Here is a 25,531-nt window from a genome sequence, read left to right as displayed (position 1 = left end):
GTAGGCAAGGGTAGGATTATTAAGAAGAAGGAAGAGAAGATATAAGGCTATGTGCGCACAGTGCGTTTTTCGTGGCGTTTTTCGGGTGCATTTTTGGCCTCAAAACTGCATGACTTTGCTTCCCCAGCAAAGTCTATGAGTTTTCAATTTTGCTGTCCGCACACAACTGTTTTTTTAAGCTGTGTTTTTGAGCTTAAAAAAAAAAAAAAATGGACATGTCAATTCTTTCCTGCGTTTTTCAGCGTTTTCCCCCCATGCAATGCATTGGAAAACCGCAGAAAAACGCAGAGATCAAAAACGCAGCAAAACGCAGCCAAAAACGTAACAAATCGCGGTAAAAACGCATGCGGTTTTTGCCGCGTTTTTTTTTACGCGGGTGCGTTTTTGTGCGTTTTTAGTGGCCAAAAACGCAGCGTCAAAAAAACGCAGTGTGTGAACTTAGCCTAAAGGTGTATTAACACATTGGGGGGAGATTTGCTACAGAAATCACTGAACGACAATGTGCATTTTTATCACATTTCTGGATGCGTTTTTGAGTACAATGAGAATCATGTAGTTTTGTGTGCATGTTGATTTTTTTCCCTTGCAGATTTGGTGCAGAAATAAATTGGCAGCATGTCAATTCTTTCAGCGGTTCTGCATGCATAGAATACACATGGATATAATGCATCAAAAATGCCCATTTTTTTCTGCCAAGAGATGCAGATTTGATGTAAAAATTTCTGCACCCAAATACTCAGCACGCACACAAAGCCAAACTGTCCCTTTCATTTGATAGGAATTTGCTGAAATCCATGTGCTTGACGCCAAAAGAGTCCTGTTCAGATGAATGGGGGGAATGTTCATCTGCAGAAATTTCAACTACAAATCCACCACTTGTGAATATATAATGTGCCTATTTTAATGTCTTTTTTTTTCATAACCTGTAACCATACTTTCATTTTATCAGCAGAACTGCTCATCTCTATTCTAAAACAGCATAAACAGATATCTTGTGGATCTGCTGACAGGGGCAATCAGAGAATGCTCTGCACACATAGGGAGATTTTCTCGATCTTAAAGGGGTGGCTCACTAGTTATTTTTCCAAGGCACATCAATATTAAATTGAGAAACAAGGTTTCTCTCAAATATCTTGTGTTGCCAATAGTGCCCGTGAGAGGGCTTTGTTGAAGGCAGACGCATTTGATTCATTATTAAAGAGAACCTGTCATGTAAAAAAAAAACATTATTAACTGGCACATATGGGGTTTATCTGCAGGTTAATAGCACTCTGATGCCATGCCTCCTATGCAGGGAGGAAAATATGTTTATTCCTCCCAGCAGCCTCTGGCTTTCAGTCATAGAGGCGTGGTTCAGTCTCCGCTCAGTGCATAATGAGTGATGGCTGTACTGACAGCTGCTCAGCATTGCATTCATACAGAGCCGGCTGTCAGTCAGTGCCGAGTCGTGGTTACAGTTGTCTCTCACTGTGTACTGAGCGGTGACTGAAACCACGCTATGCACCGCTATATCTGAAAGCACAAGCTGCCCGGAGGAATAAACATCAAATCCTCCCAGCAGTTTAACCCCATATTTGTAAACCTTTTTTACGCCCTTTGGGTGGCGCACACTTATTAATGATTTAGGAGTGACGAGTGGCAAGCGCTTCTTGAATGGGGCAAGAATTTTAGTGTAAGGAACGCCACAGCTCATGATGAATTAGACAAGCTGTGCCGTCTTTCTCCTGCTGTTCACCCGTCCCCCCACAACTACCCAAATTTTGACAGCCAGGAGAAACTGGTGTGAAAATGGAAAAATTGCAAAAAAAATTTGCGCCACTTTTTGATTGAACAAAAATTTTACAACTTTTCAAAGCAATTTGCTCTAGAATTCTAGCATGATTGCTTTCATGAATCAGGGCCATAGTTTGAGTCTGGAGTATTTATGAAGAGGATAATTCTTCCTCCTCCTTCCGTTCTCTTCTCATGTGTTGGGCAGGATACACAGTAACCAGCCATAACTAACCGCCCTGTTGGACAGGAGGAGCGCTCCCATCGAGAAAAAACTGTGCTCACAATGGGAGACATTACCTTACAGTAACTAAACTTTAATTTCATTATCCATTATATTATGTATTATCAGACATTTCAATATTGTTTATTTTTGCATTAAATTTGAGTTTTTTTTCATTTTTGTTTCCATGCTCAGTTCATGCTCTTTTAGAAGCTACTTTCAACTGCTGTTCGGCAAAATCCATGAACTATTCAAAACTGTCTGCATATAGGAATCTCATGTCTTGGTGTCTCTGCTCCCCACCTTGAGCTCAGATATATTGTTCAAATGTAGTGTACAGATTTTGCTGAGTAGCAGTTGAAAGCAGGTTGTGAAGGAGTATGAACTAGGTATCAAATCTGCACTGCAGCATATTGTTTGGGAGAAATGAAGGAAAAATAAGCTAACAAAGCAGATTACAACAATTCATAACTCTGCAATACATAGTGGAAAAGAAAAATGAGTTACTCTTTAACACTGATGTTTAGATGCCACTCTCCACCGAGCCCCAGGCACTTTTCTAAAACGTGTCCAGGGTGGTGGAAAAGAGGCAAAAAGTTACATATTTGTACACACACCTATACAAGTAGGACTTATGGTTTAGCATGCTATGTATTACGCCCCACCCCACTAATATAGGCTAGTTTTGCACACATATTCTACAATTTTTTTTATTTGTGGATCGAACCATCCTGCACAAGCAACTACAGACCAGTCTCCAATCTCCCCTTCATCTCCAAACTCTTGGAGCGCCTGGTCTACTCTCGCCTCACCCGCTACCTTTCCACTCACTCTCTTCTAGATCCTTTACAGTCTGGCTTCCGCCCTTTACACTCAACAGAAACTGCCCTTGTCAAAGTGACCAATGACCTATTGACAGCAAAACGTAACGGCGACCACTCTCTGCTTATTCTTCTTGACCTTTCTGCCGCCTTCGACAATGTTGACCACAGTCTCCTTCTCTCTATGCTCCATTCCATCGGCCTAAAGGACACTGTTCTTTCCTGGTTCTCTTCCTATCTTTCTGGCCGCTCATTCAGCGTATCATTTGCTGGCTCCACATCTTCTCCTCTTCCTCTCACTGTTGGGGTCCCTCAAGGTTCAGTCCTTGGCCCTCTTCTTTTCTCCCTCTACACTGCCCCAATTGGAATGACCATCAGCAGATTTGGCTTCCAGTACCATCTTTATGCTGATGACACACAGCTATACACGTCATCCCCTGAGCTCACCCCCGCTGTACTACAGAACACCAGTGACTGCCTGACTGCAGTTTGCAACATCATGTCTGCTCTCTATCTGAAACTTAACCTTTCCAAAACTGAACTTCTGCTTTTTCCTCCATCCTCCAACCTTCCTAAACCTGACATCTCCCTCTCTGTGTGTGGCACAACGATAAGTCCTAGGCCGCAGGCCCGCCGTCTGGGGGTTATACTTGACACTGATCTCTCCTTCACCTCCCACATACAATCTCTTGCCCGCTCCTGCCGCTTGCACCTCAAGAACATCTCTAGAATCCGCCCCTTTCTCACAATGGAAACGACAAAAACCCTCACCGTGGCCCTGATCCACTCTCGCCTTGACTACTGTAACTCTCTATTAATTGGTCTCCCCCTAACTAGACTCTCTCCTCTACAGTCCATCCTTAATGCAGCAGCAAGGGTCACCTATCTGGCTAACCGCTACTCGGATGCCTCTGCTCTGTGCCAGTCATTGCACTGGCTGCCCATATATCACAGGATCCAATTCAAACTGCTTGTTCTCACCCACAAAGCTCTCCACAGTGCGGCACCCCTCCTACATCTCCACCCTCCTCTCTGTCTATCACCACACCCGTTCTCTACGCTCTGCAAGCGACTTTCGACTAACATCCACACTAATTCGAACCTCCCACTCCCGAATCCAAGACTTCTTCCGAGCTGCACCAACCCTCTGGAACGCTCTTCCCCAAGAAGTTAGGACAAATCCCAACTTACTCAGCTTCAGATGCACCCTAAAGACGCATCTTTTTAGGGCGGTCTATCACACTCCCTAATCAGATTTGATTCACATAGTCCCTCTACAACTTCTCACAACATAACTACACATCAAACTCCATGGCACCCAAAGGCATCTCAAGGCTCTGGCCAACTGGTCCAGGAAGCCATTATCTATCCCCCATTTCCGTGAGATGGCTGGATTGTCATTGTAAATAAGCACTTGTACCTTGCCCCCCCCCATCTCATTGTAGATTGTAAGCTCTCACGAGCAGGGTTGTGTTTTTTTCGTTTTTTTTCCCTCTAAATATTGTATTTCTATAACTGTTACTTGTTTGTATATGATCCTCCTGAATTGTAAAGCGCTGCGGAATATGTTGGCACTATAGAAATAAAGATTATTATTATTATTATTATTATTATCGAACGTGTACCCATGATAGCTTAAGGCGCCACTAACATGTTTTATGTGTGTTTTATTTATTTAGTGATCCAAAAAAAAGTGGAGACATGTCCAAGTTTGTTCCTATGCGTGGACCAGACATGTTGATGAATGGGTCCCAGATGTGATGGACAGCACCCGTTCGCCAGTGCTGTCCGTGTTTTTGATGGACCCATAAACGTGAAAAAAATGAATAAAATTCACAAAAATCATAATAAACAATCATGTCTCCATCTTTTTTTTTTTTTTTGTACAGTCCAAAACCCCAAAAACTCACATGTGAACAGTTGTATAGACATTAAAGGGAACCAATCACCAGGATTTTCGTATATAACCTAAAGCCAGTGCTATACTTGCACTATCAGGCTGATTCTATACATACCTGTAGGGGTCAGCTCAGATGTATAGGTTTTGAAATCCAAGAAAGTAAAGTTTATAAAATCATCAGCTTCTTGAGTGACAGTAGCTGCAGATCAGATAATATCTGGGGGTATTCATAGCTATCCCCTCCCCCTGTTAGAATTTGCACAAGTATTATACAATCGATTTAATTTTTGACTTGCAGGACCTGTGTGAGATCATATCCATGTGACCAGAAGGGGCGGGGCCTCAGCCAACAAAGCTGATACCAGGAAGCAACATTTTTCTTTTGGCTGAGGCCCCGCCTCTTCTGGTCACATGGGTATGACCTCAGCACAGGTCCTGCTAGTGAAAAAGTAAATAGAATGTATAATACTTATGCTAATTCTAACAGGGGGACGGGATAACTATGAATCCCCCCCCCCCAGATATTATCTGATCCTCAGCTGCTGTCATTCAAGAAGCTGGTGATTTTATAAACTTTACTTTCTTAGATTTCAAAACCTATACATCCGAGCTGAACAATACAGATATGTATAGAATCAGCCTGATAGTGCCAGTATAGCACCGGCTTTAAGTTATATATGAGAAAATCCTGGGCATTGGTTCCCTTTAATGGTTACATGTAGCTTTCAAAAACATGGATGGAAGACATACTTGAATCACAGATGTATGAGTAGGTTCTAGGGGTGTAACTACCAAACCCCTGAGTTCCCATAACTTTTTTGGAGGATTGTTTAAAAATGATGATTTTAATGGGACAGATACTGGACACTGGTTTATAATTAGTTCTACATATGTTGTGTAAAAATGTGTGACTTTTTAATGCCAGGAGACTGAACCCTTGATAAATGTCATAGTCTGTGTCCTGTATATTCACCGATTGCTGCTTTTTGCCATATGACACTCTCTTTGTGCAGTTTTGGGTCATAAGAGTGCGGACCTGTCCCCATACTAGGTTGCCCTTATGATGACAGATCAGATTCACACAGCGGAGGATACCTGTGTATGTCTGGTATACAGCTGCAATGTATTTGCTATGAATGAAAAGCTGTAATCCAGTGGCAGACCAGACATCACAAATATACCTAGACGTAAAACATAAAGGCCTCTGCTGGCCGACACACAGGTCCATTTCTTTCCTTTCTTTTCATGCTTCGCAGTTTTCTTCCTTGGGGTAGCTTAATTCCTTTATACCATTACAGCAGCCCGTGGCATTTTGTAGGTATATTATGGCTGAACTTGTGTAGATATAAAGCAAATTAAATGTTGCGGATCACCAGGAGCCTTTCTGTAGCCAGGATAGTATTTCTAAAATTTCCGATTGTTCAGTGGCGCCTTTCAGGGAATTTTACAGTGTGCACCCACTGCTCACCCACAGAGAGAGCGGCGTGCTACACGGAGCAGGACCGGACCCTTTCACTCTTCTCTGAGGAATGCCATTATTCGGACAGCAGCTTAACGACAGCACAAAGCTGCGAGCCGGGAGGAATCACACAGCAGCATCCTTTTAAATTACTAATTAGCAACTTGGGTACTGAGGAGGAGTTATAATTAGTCCTAGGTAACCTAATATGGATGACCACTATAATCACCTGAGGCTGAACCCGTCAGTAATTGTCGTCATTCAAGTGAGATCATCCATCCATAACTTGCAACTCCCATTCATTATCACTTAATTATAGCAAACAAGCAAGCTTGTTATACGGCCAGAACACACATTCATCGCACTTGTGCCACAATGGAAACATACGCGATATGTACAATGATGTCTCTTTTTTTGGCCACCGGAAATTTTCCTGGAATTATACTAGCTAGAAAGCATCTGCGTATATTTTTGTGGATTAGGAGTATAGGACAAGTTATAGAGGAAAGACCTGCAAGGCACAAAGATAATTCTCAGCGTCTCCTCTTGTGCATTATTAATGGGGCTGCTCTCCCCTATGTTATTCCAGGGGGACGAACAACAAATATGAGCGACCAATGAGATTAAAGCAGTATAGTCACATTCACTAGAAACATTGCTTTGAGCTTCATATTTTTATTTTATTTTTTTTTTTGTACTGCAATTTCGTAATTAATGAAGTCCTGTAGTTTACCATAGAAAAAAAAAATTAACATCTGGTTGCATCATTTTCTAAGCTTTTAAAATAAATAAATTGGTAAAAAAAAAGCTATTATACACCAAAGAAGCTTTACAAAATGTTATAGTTTATTTACATTTACTTAGCATAAGAATTCAAGTTCAGTTTGTGCCAAAAATTGGTCTGAATGCCTTGCACCATATTTGTATTTTGAGCTTCAATGAGATATCCATTTTTATTATTTTTTTTAGCATAGAGAAAGGACTGTTTTTTTTAGTGAGATTTTCACCAGCTCGTGTTAAATTGTTAAACAGAAAAAATGGACAGCACACACTGAGCACCTGCAGTTTTTGTCTCTTTTTGGTATGTATTGGTTTAGATCACTGGTCTCAAACATGCAGCCCGCAGGCCACTTGCGCACCACAGGCGAGTGGACCTCTTGATGATCACAGGGAGTCGCCGTCGTCAGTGCTTTTATTCAGATTACTTTATTGGTGGCGGCTCTCAGAGAGAAAGCTCTCTGCAGTTTTACCACTGACATCCGCCAGCCAATCAGAGGCAAGCAGCTGATGTCATACACCACTTTCAGCTGCTTACCTCTGGTTGGCCGGCAGCTGCGATAGGAAAAGCTACAGAGAGCTTTCCTGCGTGGCGCTGCCCATAAATTCATCTGAAATAAAGCGCTGGCAGTGGCCGACCCTGCATCGGCTGTGATCGTTAAGGGGTCTACGTGCCTGCAGGCCGCAAGAAGCAATAATGAGGACGCCAAGGAAACGGAGGACAGGCAAGAAGAATTTTTTTTTTTGTTTTTTCTTTAATCTGTATGTGAAGAACAACATATTAGGGGATATTACTACAGGATGGTACATTGCTACAAGAAGGAGACCAGGAAAGGGGACAAGGATGGGCACATTAGTACAAGAAGGGGACAAAGATGGGCACATTAATACAACTACAAGAAGGGGACAAGGATGGGCACATTACTACAAGAAGGGGACAAAGATGGGCACATTAATACAACTACAAGAAGGGGACAAGTATGGGCACATTACTACAGGATGGGGACAAGGATGAGCATATTACTACAAGAAGGACACCAGGAGGGGGCCTTTACTACAAGAAGGGGACAATGATGGGCACATTAATACAGTTACAAGAAGGGGACAAGTATGGACACATTACTACAGGATGGGGACAAGGATGAGCATATTACTACAGGATGGGGACAAGAATGGGCACATTACTACAGGATGGGCACAAGGATGGGCACATTATACAGGATGAGGACAAGGATGAGCACATTATTACTACAAGAAGCAGACCAGGATGGGCACATACATAGTGCTAATTGTAAAACGATATTACTTACAAGAAAGGGATAAAATGTGAAAAAAATCTGAATAAAACATAATTACTCTTTTACCATTTAAAATGTTTTATATTTACAAAGGATGCAGCCCCCCCCCCCCAAATTATTATTTTTTTTGCTATGTGCGGCTCATATTCCCGGCACAGTTTGAGACCCCTGCTTTAGATAACGCTGCTTTGTTTTTGATACTTCCTGGTATTTGGATTTGACAAACTTTGATACTGTAATTTGTGCATTACATGCATATTTTACCTGCAGATTTTGTGCATCTAATTCCACTTTATGGAGAAAATCTGCACATAAAACTCAGCATAAACCGCAAGAGAAATTGACGTCTTGTGGATTTGAAACATGCATCGTATTGCTGACTAAAAACAAAAGAACAGTGGGCAGATTTCTATAAATCGCATCCACTGTGCTAAAACTGGATTAAGAGAAATGAACATATGCATTTCTGTGTAAAACTGACTTGCAAAATATGTTGTCTTTTCAGTGTCTTTTAACTTCTAGCTTCAGGTTTCCAAAGACTTGAAGCAATAAAATGAAGTGATCTAACCGTTCTTCAGCATTTTTTTTTTTGCTCTGAAAATGCACTATACTTTACAAGACAAGGCAAGATGTTTGTAGTGAGCAGAGCGGTCTTCCAAGCAGTTGACCTGAGTTTGATTCCTGGCCAACGCAATACTTCCGCCCTTGAGGTCTCTTCCTTCTCTACCATTCTATGATTCTCTACAGTCAAGGCAGTCAGAGAGTGGAACCGGCTGCATGGCAGGTAGTTCTCCATCAATGGAAATCTTCAAGAAGAAGCTGGATAAACATATAGCTGGGATGATTTAGGAAAACCTGCACTGGCAAGGAGTTGGACTCGATGGCCCTTGAGGTCCCTTCCAACTCCACCATTCTTTGATTCTAAGAGGGTTAATAAAAAAAAATGCCATTTAGCGAAAAATAACAAAAAATTGCATTTAGGAAATGAGAAACAAGAATGCAAAAAGAAAAAAATACCAGGTTTTCCCGAAACTGCTTCCTCTAGGTTTGTTCGCCTATATGTAAAAACGCTGTGTGCACATACCCTAATGTCCATGAATTAGAAATGATAGCGCTAAAAAATACAGCACACTGCAGACAGGTATATCTGTGATTGGGCTTGTTTCTCAATTTTGTTTGAATAATTTTTTTTTTCTGTATTGCTGAGATTAGAGCAGAGGTCTCGAACAAGCAACCCGTGGGCCACATGCGGCCCCTGAGGCCACTTGTTGCGGCCCGAGTGCCCGAAGACCCCATGATGATGGCGGTACTCTGCAATGGACCTGTGCCGGCAGGGCTTTACTACAGTTGATGCATTTGCGGCACAGTGCTCTGCACTTTACCGATGTCAAGCAGGTAGCATCGCTGTATGAAGTCACCTTCTTGCCTGTGATTGGTAGAGTGCAGAGAGCTCCTAAGTGCGTGCTGCGCCGCAAATGAATCAACTGTAGTAAAGCCCTGCCGGCGCGGCCCCCCTGCATAGTAACGCGATCGTCACGGGGTCTACAGGTCTGCAGGCCACAACAAGCAGTTAAGAGAAAACAGAGGGAATGGAGAAAAGGTGAGAAGAATCTCTTTTTTTTTTTTGTGTGTGTGTATGTCAAGATCGGCATAATAGGGAACTAAGATGAGGACTGGGGACATTACTACTTGGGCACAATGCTACAGGGAAGGGCACAATGCTACAAGGATGGGCACAATGCTACAAGGATAGGCACAATGCTACAGGATGGGCATAATGTTGCAGGATGGGCACAATGCTACAAGGATGGGCACAATGCTGTAATGATGGTCACAATGCTACAAGGATGGGCACAATGCTATAGGATAGACATAATGCTACAAAGATGGATACAATGCTACAAGGATGGGCACAATGCTGGAAGGATGGGCACAATGCTGGAAGGATGGGCACAATGCTACAAGGATGGACACAATGCTACAAGCATGGGCACAATGCTGCAATGATGGGCACAATGGTAGAATGATGGGCACATTGCTACAGGATGGGCACAAAACTACAAGGATGGGCATAATACTACAAGGCACAAGGATGGGCACATTACTACTGGGCACAAGGATGGGTACATTACTACTGGGCACAAGAAAGAAATAAAAAAATGTTTTTACCATTAAAAATGCTTTTTTACATAAAAACATAACAAAAAAGTGCAGGTTTATTTTAATAAACAAGCAAAAAATGTTCATAAAAAGTGATCCAAAGGTGTATAGAAGAAAATACATGGAATCACTAAAATGTAACTTAGCCCTGCAAAGAATGTGGCCCCCAAATATTTTTTTTTTCTATGTGCAGCCCATACACCCAGCCGAATTTGAGACCCATGGATTAGAGGTAACACTGCTGACATCAGTTTAAGAGTATGGCTCCACTTGCACATAGGTTCTCATGCGAGAGCATCAGAAGCGATATGCTAATGACCCTCGGCTGCGAGAGTCAGCCAAGGGTCATGCGACTGTGATCCGATCTTGTGGTCAGGTCACAGCTGCGGAGAAGAGGGAGGGAGCACTTTCTCCCCATCTCCTCCCCGGCCTGTCTCTGCGTACATCGCACTGCACTCGGATGACATGCGAGTGCATTGCGATGTTTTGTGCGTCCCCATAGATTTGTATGGGGGTGCGTGAGCCGAGACTCATTGCCAAACGCAGCATGCTGCGATTCATTTCGCATGCTGCTATGGCATGAGAAATCAATCGCAGATGGACACTGCCCCATAGTTTTGCACTAGAGTGAGAGCAATCCAATGTTTTATCGGATTGCACTCGTCCGTGCAAAACGCAAGAGCAACCGAGGCCTAAACCACAGATTCATGACAGACACCCGTGGGTTAGCCATGGAGTCCACTGCAAATACACAGCGGAGTTTTCCATGCGAAAAAAAACGTTATGTGAACATACCCTAATGCAGATGTTAACATTGATGAATTTTTAGTACTCGCACAGCTAATTAGCACAATCCTTATTTGTTTCTCTGGACATCAAAGCAATTGCTGGAGGGAACATACCAATGGTACTTACTGCAGTTGGGAGCCATACCTTTAAGAGTCTGTTGCCTGTTGGTGTGAAGACTTTTGACCTTTGCTGTACAAGTTGTGTGCACGTATGTCTTGTATTGCTCAAAGCGTTACATTGATGTGAACATTTTCATTAGGCTGCTGATTCTTAAGAACAACAAAATAAGCACTTTCCTAGTAAAAGCCCCATCACCTCAGTGCCTTTGGATATATCACATGCTATAGTTAAAAGGAACCTATGAAAACAGCATTTACCTGCAAATATAGTGATAAACTGCAGGTAAATACCATCCTAAACTAATTCAGCAGTTTGGATGTTTGGCTGCAGTGAGAAAATGACGTTTTATTCTCCCTGCAGCTACTCCCTTTCAGTTATCGTGGTGACACTGGGGGCTGTGAGCCATTAGCGCTTTGTGTAAAAGTTACTTAGCTCCCTGTTGCACTGTAAAGATAATCTAATGACCAAGGCTTTCTCAACCTTTTTGTTGTAGAGCCTCTCCACATAGACCAAGATGATGCCTGGGCCGCCTAACCATTAGCGGTGCAAGGTTATGCCAGTTAAATATATTTACATTTTTGGTTCCAGAACCCTATATAATATTAAGATGTGTTTCAATAATGTTGCTAAACTAAAGATTTCAGCACCTGGAAAAGGTACTGAGCAGCATATAATCAGATATGTCCCCCCCTGCGGAGCCTCACCAACAACTAGGAAGTGCATCAATGCTAAGGCCAGCCTCACAGTTTAGAGTAGGGGTTGGGAATCTCCAGCCTCTAATGATATTTTCTCTGACCCCCAGGCATATTCCTGGGAACTGTCGTGCACGGGTTAGCAGCCCTGATTTTGTTTTTCCCTGAACTGGGAGGATGCATCCACAGTGCATACAATAAAGGATGTTACATTCTAACGTTGGCCAGTGTCGGCATCAGGACATACTTTGGGGCCAATTTGTTCGCTGTGCTCTCCCATTCCACTAATGAAGACAGCAGCGGCTACCCCAATGTCTCCTATGTGATGTATATGCTACAGCCCCAATGTCTCCTATGTGATAAATATGCTGCAGTTCCAGTATCTCCTATGGGATATATATGCTCCAACCCCAGTATCTCCTATGTGATATATATGCCCATCCCTAGTGTCTCCTATGTGATGTTTATGCTCCAGCCCCAGTGTCTCCTATGTGATATATATGCCTAGCCCCAGTGTCTGCTATGTGATATATATGCCCAGCCCTAGTGTCTCCTATGTGATGTTTATGCTCCAGCCCCAGTGTCTCCTATGTGATGTTTATGTTCCAGCCCCAGTGTCTCCTATGTGATGTTTATGCTCCATCCCCAGTGTCGCCTATGTGGTGATGTATATGCTCCAACCCCAGTGTCTCCTACATTCCAGCCATCTAATTAGAGGGGAGTTAATTAAATGTTTGACCAAAAATAGCAGGATAATTTTTAAGTCTATAATTCTGTACGGCCTCCAAATAATAATATAAATATCCAATTTAAATTAAATCTGTCAGAAGGATTTTGCAATGTAAACTGAGAGCAACATGATGTAGGGACAGATACCCTAATTCCAGTAATGTGTCACTTACTAGGCTCTGTTTTGCTATTTCAATAAAATCAATGTTTTATCAGCAGATTATCCTCGGGAAAATAAGCATCTCATGCCTCCAAGTCAACTGTTTTGTATAATCCCACCCCCATCACTGATTAGCAGCTTTCCGTCAATGTACAATGGACACAGAAAGCTGCCAATAAGTGGTGTGTGTGGAGGGATATACAAGGCTCAGCATTACCAGCACTGCTAGATTTGCAGCAGAGAAAACTGTGATTGTATCAAAATGAAAGCATGCAGACCAGAAAGTAGCACATGCTGGAATCAGGGACTCAGCCTCTTCATCATGGTACTATCGGATTACATAGCAAAAACCTGATGACAGATCCCCCTTTAACCCATTCAGCACCTTGGACGTACCATACAGCCTGCTTGTCAGGAAATTCCCAACCTTGTAAATACTGGTACGTCCTGGCGATCATGGGGGCACAGGGGCTGTGCCCCTTCGATCGCCACCGAGGACTCGACTTTCCTGGCAGTCGAGCCCTGACTCTCTCTGTTTAGCCCCGTAAATGCCATGATCAATATCAATCGCAGCATTTAGGAGATTGGGAGGGGAGCACACTCCCTAACCGTGCGATCGGTGCCCCCGCGATGTGATGGCGAGGGCCTGATCGTTGCCATGGTGACCTGGGGTCATCACGAGCATGATCCCTGATGCTTTTGACAGTACAGCTCCGATCGCTGCATTGCATTGCAGTGATCAATCATTGCAGTACAGTCTATATCAGGGCAGAGAAAGGTAATGTCCCTTATCCCTATATACTAAGTAAAAAAAAAAGTTTTTTTAACAAATGTACAAACTGAAAATAAAGAACAAAAAAAATATTCCAATAAGTAGTTAAATTTATGTAAATAAATAAACAAAAAAACTACACATTTGCTATTGCCGCGTCTGCAATAACTAGATCAATAAAACTATCATACTAGTTAACCCCTTCAGTGCACACCGTAAAAAAAAAAAAAAAAATAGCAAAAAGTGTCTTTTCATCATACAACTGACAAAAAAGTGGAATAAGCTATTTTTTTTTCTGTACAACAGTTTTTATGGTGTAAAAGCAACAAAACATAAAAAGAACCCTATATAGATGTAATATCACTGTAATCGTACTGACCTGTAGAATAAAGCTATCTTATCACTTTAACTGCAAGGTGAACGACGTAAAAAAAATAAATAAATAAACGAAATTCCTGAATTGTTGTTTCTTCTTCTAGAATGCAATCAAAAAAATATTATGAAGCCCAAAATGATACCAATAAATACTCCCAACTCATCCCTCAAAAAACAAGCCCTCACATGTCTCTATCAGCAGAAAAATAAAAGGCCTTCAAAATTCAATTATGTAAATAACCTTTATTTTGTAAAAAAAAAAGGTTTTTTTTTTAGCATGATCGTAACCAAACATGAAAAAAAGATATAAACCTGGTATTTCCGTAATCGTACTGCCTTGATGGAATAAAGCCGCCTAATCACTTATACTGCATGGTGTACAGCGTAACAAGTAAATAATTAAAGCTAATTCTTCAACTGCGGTTGAATTATTCATTCTGCCTCCCAAAGATCACAGTATGACGCAACTCTGATTTATCCTGCGCTCTACACTGAGCGCTCACACTGAGGACGCCAGCAGTCTGACTGCAACCAATCACAGGCGCTGTCACAGGGGGTGCGCGGGGGAAGCAATGAATATGCAGGAGCATCAATGAGCAGACCTGGAAGTAGTGTGACAGCCGTACAGAGACTCTGGAAGTATAATTTTTGTGCTTTAACACTCGAAGTCCCAGAGAGGAGTCATTTAACATTTCTACCATTGGAACCCTATGGAGCTCGAAATTCCTGGGACTTCTAGTGTTAATCCCCATTTTGCTTCCTTTTGCAACTCCCTAGCCCTTACTAACACCATTGTACAGACCCACAAGTTCGGGTCTCCATAGACTTATATGAGGTCCGGTGTTCGGGCTCAAGTTTGGGTTCATGTCTGGTCCCGAGCCTGTTTTTTGTTTTGTTTTGTTTTTTTAAAGTCCGACGACACCCGCCGAACCCGAACATCTTTGGGTTCGCCCATCTCTAGTCATAGGTGTACCTTTTTTATTAATTAAACAAGGTTATTAGGTGCAAATGCAGCTAGTATCAGTGAGATCTTCATTATTGCATAGCTGATTTGTGCTTATAACCTGGCTCTCATATGTTATATTAGACAGGGTAATTAGATGCATCTGAACTTGCTCGACTGAGAGTATTAGAACTACTAGAGGACGGAAACCGCAGGAAATTGTGTTGTTCAGTCTAAATCCATAAATCTGCAGTCCCCCTATGTGTCCCTCTATGTGACTGCAGACTTGTGACTCCCCACATCGCACACACTGTGCACTATGAGGATTCTCTGCTGTCAGAGCCAGGAATGGCGGTCATGTGGGCATTCGTATGTGATATGCAGACTCTTACTAGATGGGTGCAGCCTCGCTCAATACACTCGCATTGAGTGAGGCTTTGTCCTTCTAGTCGGATTCTGGCCAGGAGTGTGCAGATCACATACTCGCAGCCACGTGACCGACGATCACGTCTCGAACACTGGAGAATCCTATCAGGGCACAGTGTGCACAATATGAATATTCACAAGTCTGCAGTCACATAGAGCGACACATAGACGGACTGCAGACTTATGGATTTAGATCAGACAACCCCTTTAAATCTTCTGGATGGTGAAGAGAGGCCTGGGGGCATCATTACTGGAATTATAGCTGCAAGTTAGTGCTGATTTAAAAAAAATGGGGTGTATGGGACAGATGATTAATTCTGTGTTTATAAAAAACAGAGCCCACATTATGATATTGTGAATAACCCTTTCAGCATAGTTGTAATCTATCTAGACCTAAGATGCTGCATGTGGCACATATGATTAGCAAAGGAATTAGCATCCTGCTCTGTTAATTAGGCCGTAAACATACAGAGACCTGCTTGTCAGTACAGCACATTGAATGTTCTAATAGATTAGCACCTTTTATAATTAGTAGTTTTATATTTGCCATCTCGTTACTGAAGTGTCATCTTTTTTCCACAGTTTATTTCTCACTTGTTTCCCTGTGAGATTGTGATTGTAATATGTAAACAGACCATCTGGTGACCACAGCGATCTGTACGCTCCGGCTAAAGACTCCCTGGCCAGTGACAGTGTCTCTCTACCTGTTTGGCCCAGCCAAAATATATATATATATATATATATATATATATATATATATGTATATATATATATATATATATATATATATATATATATATATATATATATATATATATATATATAAAATTATATATATAAAACCACTGTGTCCCCTGATTGTATACAAATATTTACTTTGCCCCTGACAATAAGTATACATTGTGCTCTCTGAATATACAGTGTATGCACAGTGCCCCCTAACTATAAAAAATATATTGTGCTGTCAAAATATAAAAAATATACACTGTGCCCTCTGAATATAAATAATGTACACTGTGCCCTCTGAATATAAAAAAGCTACATTGTGCCCTCTGAATATAAAAAATATACACTGTGCCCCTGAATATAATAATATACACTGTGCTCTCTGAATATAAAAAACATACTGTGCCCCTGAATATAAAAAATATACACTGTGCCCTCTGAATATAAAAAACATACTGTGCCCCTGAATATAAAAAATATACACTGTGCCCTCTGAATATAAAAAATATACACTGTGCCCCTGAATATAAAAAATATACACTGTGCCCCTGAATATAAAATATATACACTGTGCCCTTGAATATAAGAAATATTTACTGTGCCCTCTGAATATAAAAAATATACACCATGCCCTTGAATATAAGCAATATACACTGTGCCCTCTGAATATAAGCAATATACACTGTGCCCTCTGAATATAAAAAACATACTGTGCCCCTGAATATAAAAAATATACACCGTGCCCTCTGAATATAAAAAATATACACTGTGCTCTCAGCATATAAAAAATATACACTGTGCCCCTGAATATAAAAACAGATGCGCATTTCACACCCTGGTCCAAGGCAGTGAGCCCTGTTTTTTAACCATTTAAAATTTTAGAGACGGTTGAGACCATTACGGTTTCAAAACCTCTAATTATTTGCTTTAGGCTGGAGTCACACTTGTGAGTGACTTGCGTGAGGATCACATCGCACTGAACGGACCAGCTGGCGGCTCACCTGACAGGAATGGATCAGCTGCATATATTTCTGTGCAGCTGATATGCTCCTGTCAGGAGAGCCACCGGCCGGTCCGGGCAATACAATCAACATGCACACGTTGTGTGTTTGGTGAGTTTTTTACCTCAGTATCTGTAAGGCCACGTGCACATGCTGAATATTTCATGAGTTTTTTACCTCAGTATGTATAAGTCAAAACCAGAAGTGGAGCAATCAGAGGAAAAGTATAATAAAAACATGGGCACCACTTCTGCATTATTACCCACTCCTGGTTTTGTCTTACAAATACTGAGGTAAAAAACTCACCAAATACTCAGCATGTGCACGTGGCCTTAGAGATACTGAGGTAAAAAAAACTCACCAAATACTCAGCGTGTGTACGAAGTCTTACAGATACTGAGGTAAAAAACAAACAAAATCTCAATGTGTCCATGTGGCCTTACACATACTGAGGTAAAAAATCCTCATCAAATACTCAACGTGTGCACGTGGCCTTAAGGCCCCTTTACAAACTGCAACATCGCTAGCGATATCGCTGTAACGTCACCGGTTTTGTGACGGAATAGCGACCTCCCCAGCGACATTGCAGTGTGTGACACGCATCAGCGACCTGGCCCCCGCTGTGAAGTTGCTGATCGCTACAAGTCGTTCAGGACCATTCTTTGGTCCTTTGTTTCCCGCTGCGCAGCATGTATCAGTGTGTTTGATGCCGTTACAACGACATCGTTAGCGACCCAGCCCATAGGCGTGCTAGCGTTCCCTTTCCAGCGAGGTCGTTCTGCAGGTCCGTATCGCTGCTGCGACGTTGGCCAGATCTGCCTGTTTGACAGCTCACCAGCGACTGTTAGAGACTTTCCAGTGATCCTGGCCAGGTCGAGATCGCTGGTGGGATCGCTAGAAAGTCTCAGTGTGTAAGGGGGCCTTTAGTCTTTCGACCATACAAAAGTTGGACAACTGATTTGCGTGTGAGTTTCCTCCATCTCCGTCCTGCCCGGGCGTAGTTTACCATATGTTGTCTCCAATGCTGTAGGTACGCACTGCAATGTAAGTGAAAACAAACACATACAGTCATATGTAAAAGTTTGGGCACCCCTATTAATGTTAACCTTTTTTCTTTTTAACAATATAGGTTTTTGCAACAGCTATTTCAGTTTCATATGTCTAATAACTGATGGACTGAGTAATATTTCTGGATTGAAATGAGGTTTATTGTACTAACAGAAAATGTGCAATCTGCATTTAAACTAAATTTGACAGGTGCATAAATATGGGCACCCTTATCAATTTCTTGTTTTGAACACTCCTAACTACTTTTTACTGACTTACTGAAGCACTAAATTGGTTTTGTAACCTCATTGAGTTTTGAACTTCATAGGCAGGTGTATCCAATCATGAGAAAAGGTATTTAAGGTGGCCACTTGTAAGTAGTTCTCCTATTTGAATCTCCTATGAAGACTGGCATCGTGGGCTCCTCAAAACAACTCTCAAATGATCTGAAAACAAAAATTATTCAACATAGTTGTTCAGGGGAAGAATACAAAAAGTTGTCTCAGAGATTTAAACTGTCCGTTTCCACTGTGAGGAACATAGTAAGGAAATGGAAGAACACAGGTACAGTCCTTGTAAAGCCCAGAAGTGGCAGGCCAAGAAAAATATCAGAAAGGCAGAGAAGAAGAATGGTGAGAACAGTCAAGGACAATCCACAGACCACCTCCAAAGACCTGCAGCATCATCTTGCTGCAGATGGTGTCAATGTGCATCGGTCAACAATACAGCGCACGTTGTACAAGGAGAAGCTGTATGGGAGAGTGATGCGAAAGAAGCCGTTTCTGCAAGCACACCACAAACAGAGTCGCCTGAGGTATGCAAAAGCACATTTGGACAAGCCAGTTACATTTTGGAAGATGGTCCTGTGGACTGATGAAACAAAGATTGAGTTGTTTGGTCATACAAAAAGGCGTTATGCATGGAGGCAAAAAAACACGGCATTCCAAGAAAAGCACTTGCTACCCACAGTAAAATTTGGTGGAGGTTCCATCATGCTTTGGGGCTGTGTGGCCAATGCCGGCACCAGGAATTTTCTTAAAGTTGAGGGTCGCATGGATTCAACTCAGTATCAGCAGATTCTTGACAATAATGTGCAAGAATCAGTGACGAAGTTGAAGTTACGCAGGGGATGGATATTTCAGCAAGACAATGATCCAAAACACCGCTCCAAATCTACTCAGGCATTCATGCATAGGAACAATTTCAATGTTCTGGAATGGCCATCCCAGTCCCCAGACCTGAATATCATTGAACATCTGTGGGATGATGTGAAGCATGCTGTCCATGCTCGGCGACCATCAAACTTAACTGAACTGGAATTGTTTTGTAAACAGGAATGGTCAAAAATACCTTCATCCAGGATCCAGGAACTCATTCAAAGCTACAGAAAGCGGCTAGAAGCTGTTATTTTTGCAAAAGGAGGATCTACAAAATATTAATGTCACTTTTATGTTGAGGTGCCCATACTTATGCACCTTTCAAATTTAGTTTAAATGCGGATTGCACATTTTCTATTAGTACAATAAACCTCATTTCAATTCAGAAATATTACTCAGTCCATCAGTTATTAGATATATGAAACTGAAATAGCTGTTGCAAAAACCCAAATTGTTATAAAGAAAAAAGGTTAACATTAAGAGGGGTGCCCAAACTTTTCATATGACTGTAAAAGTGCAGTATGGACACAATATAAGGTAGTAGCCCAGAACTTCAAGAAAGTAATATATCTTGGCTGTTCCACAAGATTCTCTCTCTCTTAAAAGTTTATTTTTTTTGCTTTATGTGTTTTTTTTTCTTCTAAATACCCTTGACAAAAAATAGGTGGTAAACTCCTATCATGTACAGATGGGGGCTCACCACCCATTATTAGGCTTCTGTACACATTGAGGTCTGTTGGTGAGAAGTGACCCATCTGACTGATCTGATATGAGCGTTATGTAAAAGTTGGAGTTATTAGCGCCTGAATGTTCTTGTTTATTTCTTTCAGCTCCTCTTCGGTTCAGGTGTGCTCGTCTCCATAAGCCTTTCAGGGCCACAGCTGGATAAGGTGGTGATTGACAGGACCCTGGTGGGGAAGCTCATCTCAAACCCCATCAGTGATGGTAATTACACCTATGTGCAAATCAATTGCTAACATTAACAGATGCACAGCCGAAATAGTGTGTCAACAGGTAGACTAATTATGGCCACTGGGGACTTACAAACACAACAGGTAATTGCTTGTAATGCTGCCGCTACAACACTCGGTGCCACGTTATGATTTTAAAGATTTATGAAACAGGAGAATTACAACTGGACTTTGAAGAACTAACTCCATTTCCTTCATCATTGCAGAGATGAGTAAAACAGGTGTCATGTATATTTTAATGGATACCGTCCAGAAGAAATCTATGAAAGTCTCCTTGGTGTACATTTCTCATTTTAACCCATGTTATTGTCTTGTCTTTTTATTTTACACAATGCCCATGTGTATGCGGGTAATAATAATAATCTTTATCTCTATAGTGCCAGCATATTCTATAGCGCTTTACAATTCAGAGGGTCATATACAAACAAACATAAGTAATAGTTATAGAAGATACAATAATTACAGCAAAAATAAAGACATCCCTGCTCGTAAGAGCTTACAATCTACAATGGAGTGAGGTGGGGGTGACATAAGGTTCAAATGCTTATTTACATCGACAGTCCAGCCATCTCGAAGAAATAGGGGACAGATGAAGGCTGCATGAACAAGTCACCAGCAAATCTTTGTAGTGCTTTGGGTGCAGTAGAGTTTGAGGGACAATTATGTTCTGAGAAACAGTTGAGAGGATACATGTAGATTTGACTTCGAATCTGAAGGATGATAGGCCACCCTAAAAACGTGTTTTTTAGGGAGCGTCTGAAGATATGTAAGTTTTGGGCTGACCCATTTTCTTGGGGTAGAGCATTCCAGAAGATTGGTGGGGCTCGGGAGAAGTCTTGAAGCCGGCAGTGGGAGGTTTGGATTAGTGTGGATTTTAGTCGAAGATCGTTTGCGAAGCGTAGAGAACTGGTAGGGTGATAGACAGAGATAAGTGTAGGGGGTGCCACGCTGCGAAGGGTTTTGTGGCTGAGAACAAGCAACTTAAATTATATCCTATGATGAATGTGCAGCCAGTGCAATGACTGGCCCAGAGTGGAAGTGTCCGAATAATCATTAGCCAGATAGGTGACCCTGGCTGTTGCATAAAGGATGGCGTGGAGAGGGTAAGGTCTAGTTAGGGGCCAAATAATAGAGCATTACAGTAATCAAGGCGAGAGTAGATCAGGCCCACAGTCAGCTTCTGTGGTGATAAAGGGGCAGATTCTAGAGATGTTCTTCCAAGTGCAGGTGACAAGAGTGGGTGAGAGATTGTATATAGGAGGTGAAGGAGAGATCGGTGTTGAGCATAACACCCAGACAGTGAGTAATGTACAGTAAGGTTATAGCGCTGTGTCTACAATTTTTTTGTTTTATTTGGCTTCTGTTTCCCAAGTGCATTTTGCAGTATGCACTCCTTTTATTCTGTTCCCGGTGAGGTGTATGCCACGAGTTGGTAAGAAAGCTGCAGACTGAAGGGTGCTTTACATGCTGCGACATCGCTATCGATATATCGTCGGGGTCACGGTGTTTATGACGCACATCTGGCGTTGTTAGTGACATCGCAGCGTGTGACAGCTAGAAGCGACGATAAATGATCACAAAAACGGCAAAAATTGTTGATCGTTGACACGTCTCTCCTTTTCATAATATCGTTGGTGGTGCATGCAGCTGGTTGTTCGTCGTTCCTGCGGCATCATACATCGCTATGTGTGACACTGCAGGAACGACGAACATCTTCTTACCTGCGTCCACCGGCAATGAGGAAGAAAGGAGGTGGGCAGCATGTTCCGGCCGCTCATCTCCGCCCCTCCTCTGCTATTGGGCGGCCGCTTAGTGACGACGAACGAACCGTCCCTTTAAAGGAGAGATTGTTCGGTGTCTCCAGCGACGTCACTAAGCAGGTATGTGCGTGTGACGCTGCCGTAGCTATATTGTTCACTACAGCAGCGATCACCCCAATGACGAAAAGCGACGTGGGCGGGTGCTATCGCTAGCGATGTCGCAGCGTGTAAAGCACCCTTTACTGTTGCTTTACTTTGGTATATTTTTGACATGTGGAATCAGCAGCAAAAGTGCTCGTCTGAAAAAAGCTTAAGACAAAAGTAGGAGGGAGTCCACAAGGAAGCCAAAGGACAGAAAGCACGCGTGATATGATAGATAGCTTTGCATAATGTAATTTAGTGCTTGTGCGGAATCCTCGGTGAGCTTTATTTCTCATTTCCAAGGGGTGCTAGCGAGATGACATATTCATGTGCTTTAGGAGATTACCGAAATAATATTTTAAAGCATTGGCTTGTAGAGTTGTCTTTGTGCTGAGCTGAACTCATTTGTTCTGGTACCAGAAACCCCCGGTACAATGGTAACACGTTCCTTATCCTCTTTGTGTTTCAGCCTTGATTACCGACACTTTCATCATCTTGTCATTTCTCAAGGAAAACAAACTTTGTCTTATTCAGTTTGCAAAAAAGACGAGTTCTCCTGATATCAACAAGCACATGGAAAAACTCTCCTCTCTGGATATGAAGGTACAGGTTATCTGATGCTATATGCGTTTCCTTATAGCAAAAGCACAGGGCTGGAGATAATATGGCACAGAGGGGGTAGTATACATGTACAGATACTAGTTTAATGCCCACCTTTAGCAAAAGTGCCATCATTTTAGCCACCATCTTCATTAATACTGGGCTAATTTATTGCCACCTGTTACAATACTCATGATTCCATCTGTCTTATGTGATATATCCTTCAAAACTTTCACGCTGGTACAATTTCTGCGCTTTTTTGCATCAAGGTCTGTATAAATTTAAGATGTCACTATTTACTAATTTGTAATTTTGCAACCTTAAAAAAAAAATAAAAATTTTAAAAATGTATCGAAATCCTGATCAAACAGCAAAACATATCCACTTGTTACTCCACTTATACAAATTGACATAACTGTCACACAATGAAAATTATTTATTGATTTGATCTGCGCTCATGATATTTTATAAATCAGAGCTTGGCTGCACGACTGCGCTTGCGTTTCCAACAAAAAAGTATTTTGAATATATGGCCAGGGACTATAAGGAGAGACCTGACTAGTCTAGTGTGCTTCTCCCGACCCCGCTCCAGTTGATTGACAGGTTTCTCCAGGTTTTGAATGAACTTGAGTAACGCGGGGAGAAGTCGGTCGAGGGCTACACCGGACGGGTCAGGTCTCTGTATATAGTCCCTGGCTGGCTTCTCAAACTATTTTTTTCTAAGAAAAGGTTTACATGACAGTATAAAAAAATTGGTCTTGATTTTTTTTTTCCAGAAATGTAGGATGATATTTTTCTCACTTGCCATTCCTGTGAAATCAGTTTTTCTACAATAGCCATAATTAAAGAGGTGGTTCACTAGTTAGTATTCATAGACACATCAATATTATGTTGAGAAACAAAGTTTCTCTTAAATACCTTATGTTGCCAATAGTACCCCTGTGAGCGGCGCTATTGCAGTCCGCTCATCCCCATTGTGTGACCCCGCTGGGCTCTGTGACCTCTGATGTCAAGTCAACTTCCTGTTGTCCTGACATCACCGCGGCCGGACCCAGTCTTCCTGAGTGACTGGGCTGTGAGCGATGTTTCACCGCTCATCACAGCCCAGCATCGCTTCTGCTTGTGGCGTTTTGCAGTGTAGGAGGGAGCAGGGAAATGTTGGGCTGTGATGAGAGGTGAAACCCGGTCCACAGCCCAGTCACTCAGGGAGACCGGGGCCGGCCGTGGTAATGTCAGGTCAACAGGAAGTTGACGTTACATCTCTGGACATCAGAATTCACAGACCCCGGGGGGTCACGCGAAGGGGGTGAGCGGACCGCAATAGCGCCGCTCAAAGGCACTATTGGCACCACAAGGTATTTGAGAGAAACCTTGTTTCTCAACATAATATCAATGTACTTATGAATACTAACCAGTGAACCACCTCTTTAATCATTTACAGGAGCATTTATAGTTTCCTGTGCTACAGCATTTTAAAGAAGTTGTCCAGTTACCAAAACTGATTATTTTTTTTTTCTCATAAATCTTGCTAATATGTGCCTCTCCACACATCTATTATGTTTTTTCAGCAATATTACCTTTTATCGTGCTCTAGCAGCACATCCTCATTTCTGGCTCCAGCTCTGATGGGGTTAATCTCTCTTCTGATTTCCTGGGTTCAGTTACTACAACTCCCATAATTCTTTGTGGCTCTAGGGCTGTATCTAACGTATCTAACACACCCACTCAGCTCTCCTCTCCACCCAAAGACCATAGACTCCTCCCTGCCTCTTCCCTGTGGATGCACTGAGCACAATCACAGCAGAGACAGCCGAAGCTTCCAGCTCTGCACAACCAGGGGAAGAAAGCGTGTGTGTGTGTACAGAAATTATGATTATTAGCCGGCGCAACATGTGAAAAAAATAATTGGGAGAAAAAAAAAGGAAGGGGTAATGAGAGCGCTTTTTTTCCCTCTTGCATAGTCTCTGTGTGTCGTCCGTATCATCCGTGTGGCATGCATTTTGCAGGCTACTTTCACATCAGCTGGGTTTTTTTGCCTGTAGGCAAAAAACCGCAAACCGCATATGACTGGATCCTGTGGATTAAATGTGCAACTCATGCAACCGCAAATGTTATTTTACCGGATCCTTCTGCAGCGGGACACAGAATTTATCGGCCGGCACTGGAGTCAGCTGACTCCTGATCTCACAGCCCGTACACACTGCAATGGATGCAGGTTAATAGCAGTCACTGCCTGCTGCCGATCACGTGACCGTGTGCGGGTTGTGTGTACAGGAGTTCAGCTGAGTTCAGATCAGTAGACTCCAGTGTCGGCCGATTAGGCTGGGGCCACACGGGGATTACTGCGATCCCCTCACATGACACTCGGCTCACGCTGCCAGTACAGCAGAGCCGAGTGTCATGCGTGTGTCCCTGCGACTGAGGTCCAACTGTGCGAGTGGACCTTAGCTGCTGGGGGCGGTCCGGCACTCAGGAGGGGCGGGCCAGGGCTGCGGAGGGGCGGGTGGGCCGTCACTGAGGAGGGGTGGGAGGGATTTATCTCCCTCTCTCCTCCGTAGTCTGCTATTGCGATTCTCGCTCTGCACTTGCGGTACACCGATGTACCGCAAGTGCAGTGCGATTTTTCTCTCGCCCCATACACTTGAATGGGTAAAAGAGAAAGAGTCTTGCATTACAATTGCAACATGCTGCGATTGTTTTCTCAGTGCGCTTGG

The 25,531-nt window shown here is 42.5% G+C and overlaps 1 protein-coding gene across 1 annotated transcript in view; it reads left to right on the top strand.

Annotated features, from left to right (window-relative positions):
• The window catches only part of WDPCP (WD repeat containing planar cell polarity effector), a 422,579-nt gene that overhangs the window by 127,089 nt on the left and 269,959 nt on the right, over window positions 1-25,531 (top strand). Inside the window, exons 7-8 of the mRNA XM_075339251.1 lie at window positions 20,176-20,290; window positions 22,687-22,820. Coding sequence (XP_075195366.1) covers window positions 20,176-20,290; window positions 22,687-22,820 — 249 coding nt within the window. The remainder of the gene's footprint in view (window positions 1-20,175; window positions 20,291-22,686; window positions 22,821-25,531) is intronic.

Source organism: Anomaloglossus baeobatrachus, chromosome 3 (genome assembly GCF_048569485.1).
Source record: "Anomaloglossus baeobatrachus isolate aAnoBae1 chromosome 3, aAnoBae1.hap1, whole genome shotgun sequence".
Lineage (NCBI taxonomy): Eukaryota > Metazoa > Chordata > Amphibia > Anura > Aromobatidae > Anomaloglossus > Anomaloglossus baeobatrachus.
Note: the sequence above shows the minus strand (reverse complement) of the source record. Positions and strands in the feature narration are given on the sequence as shown.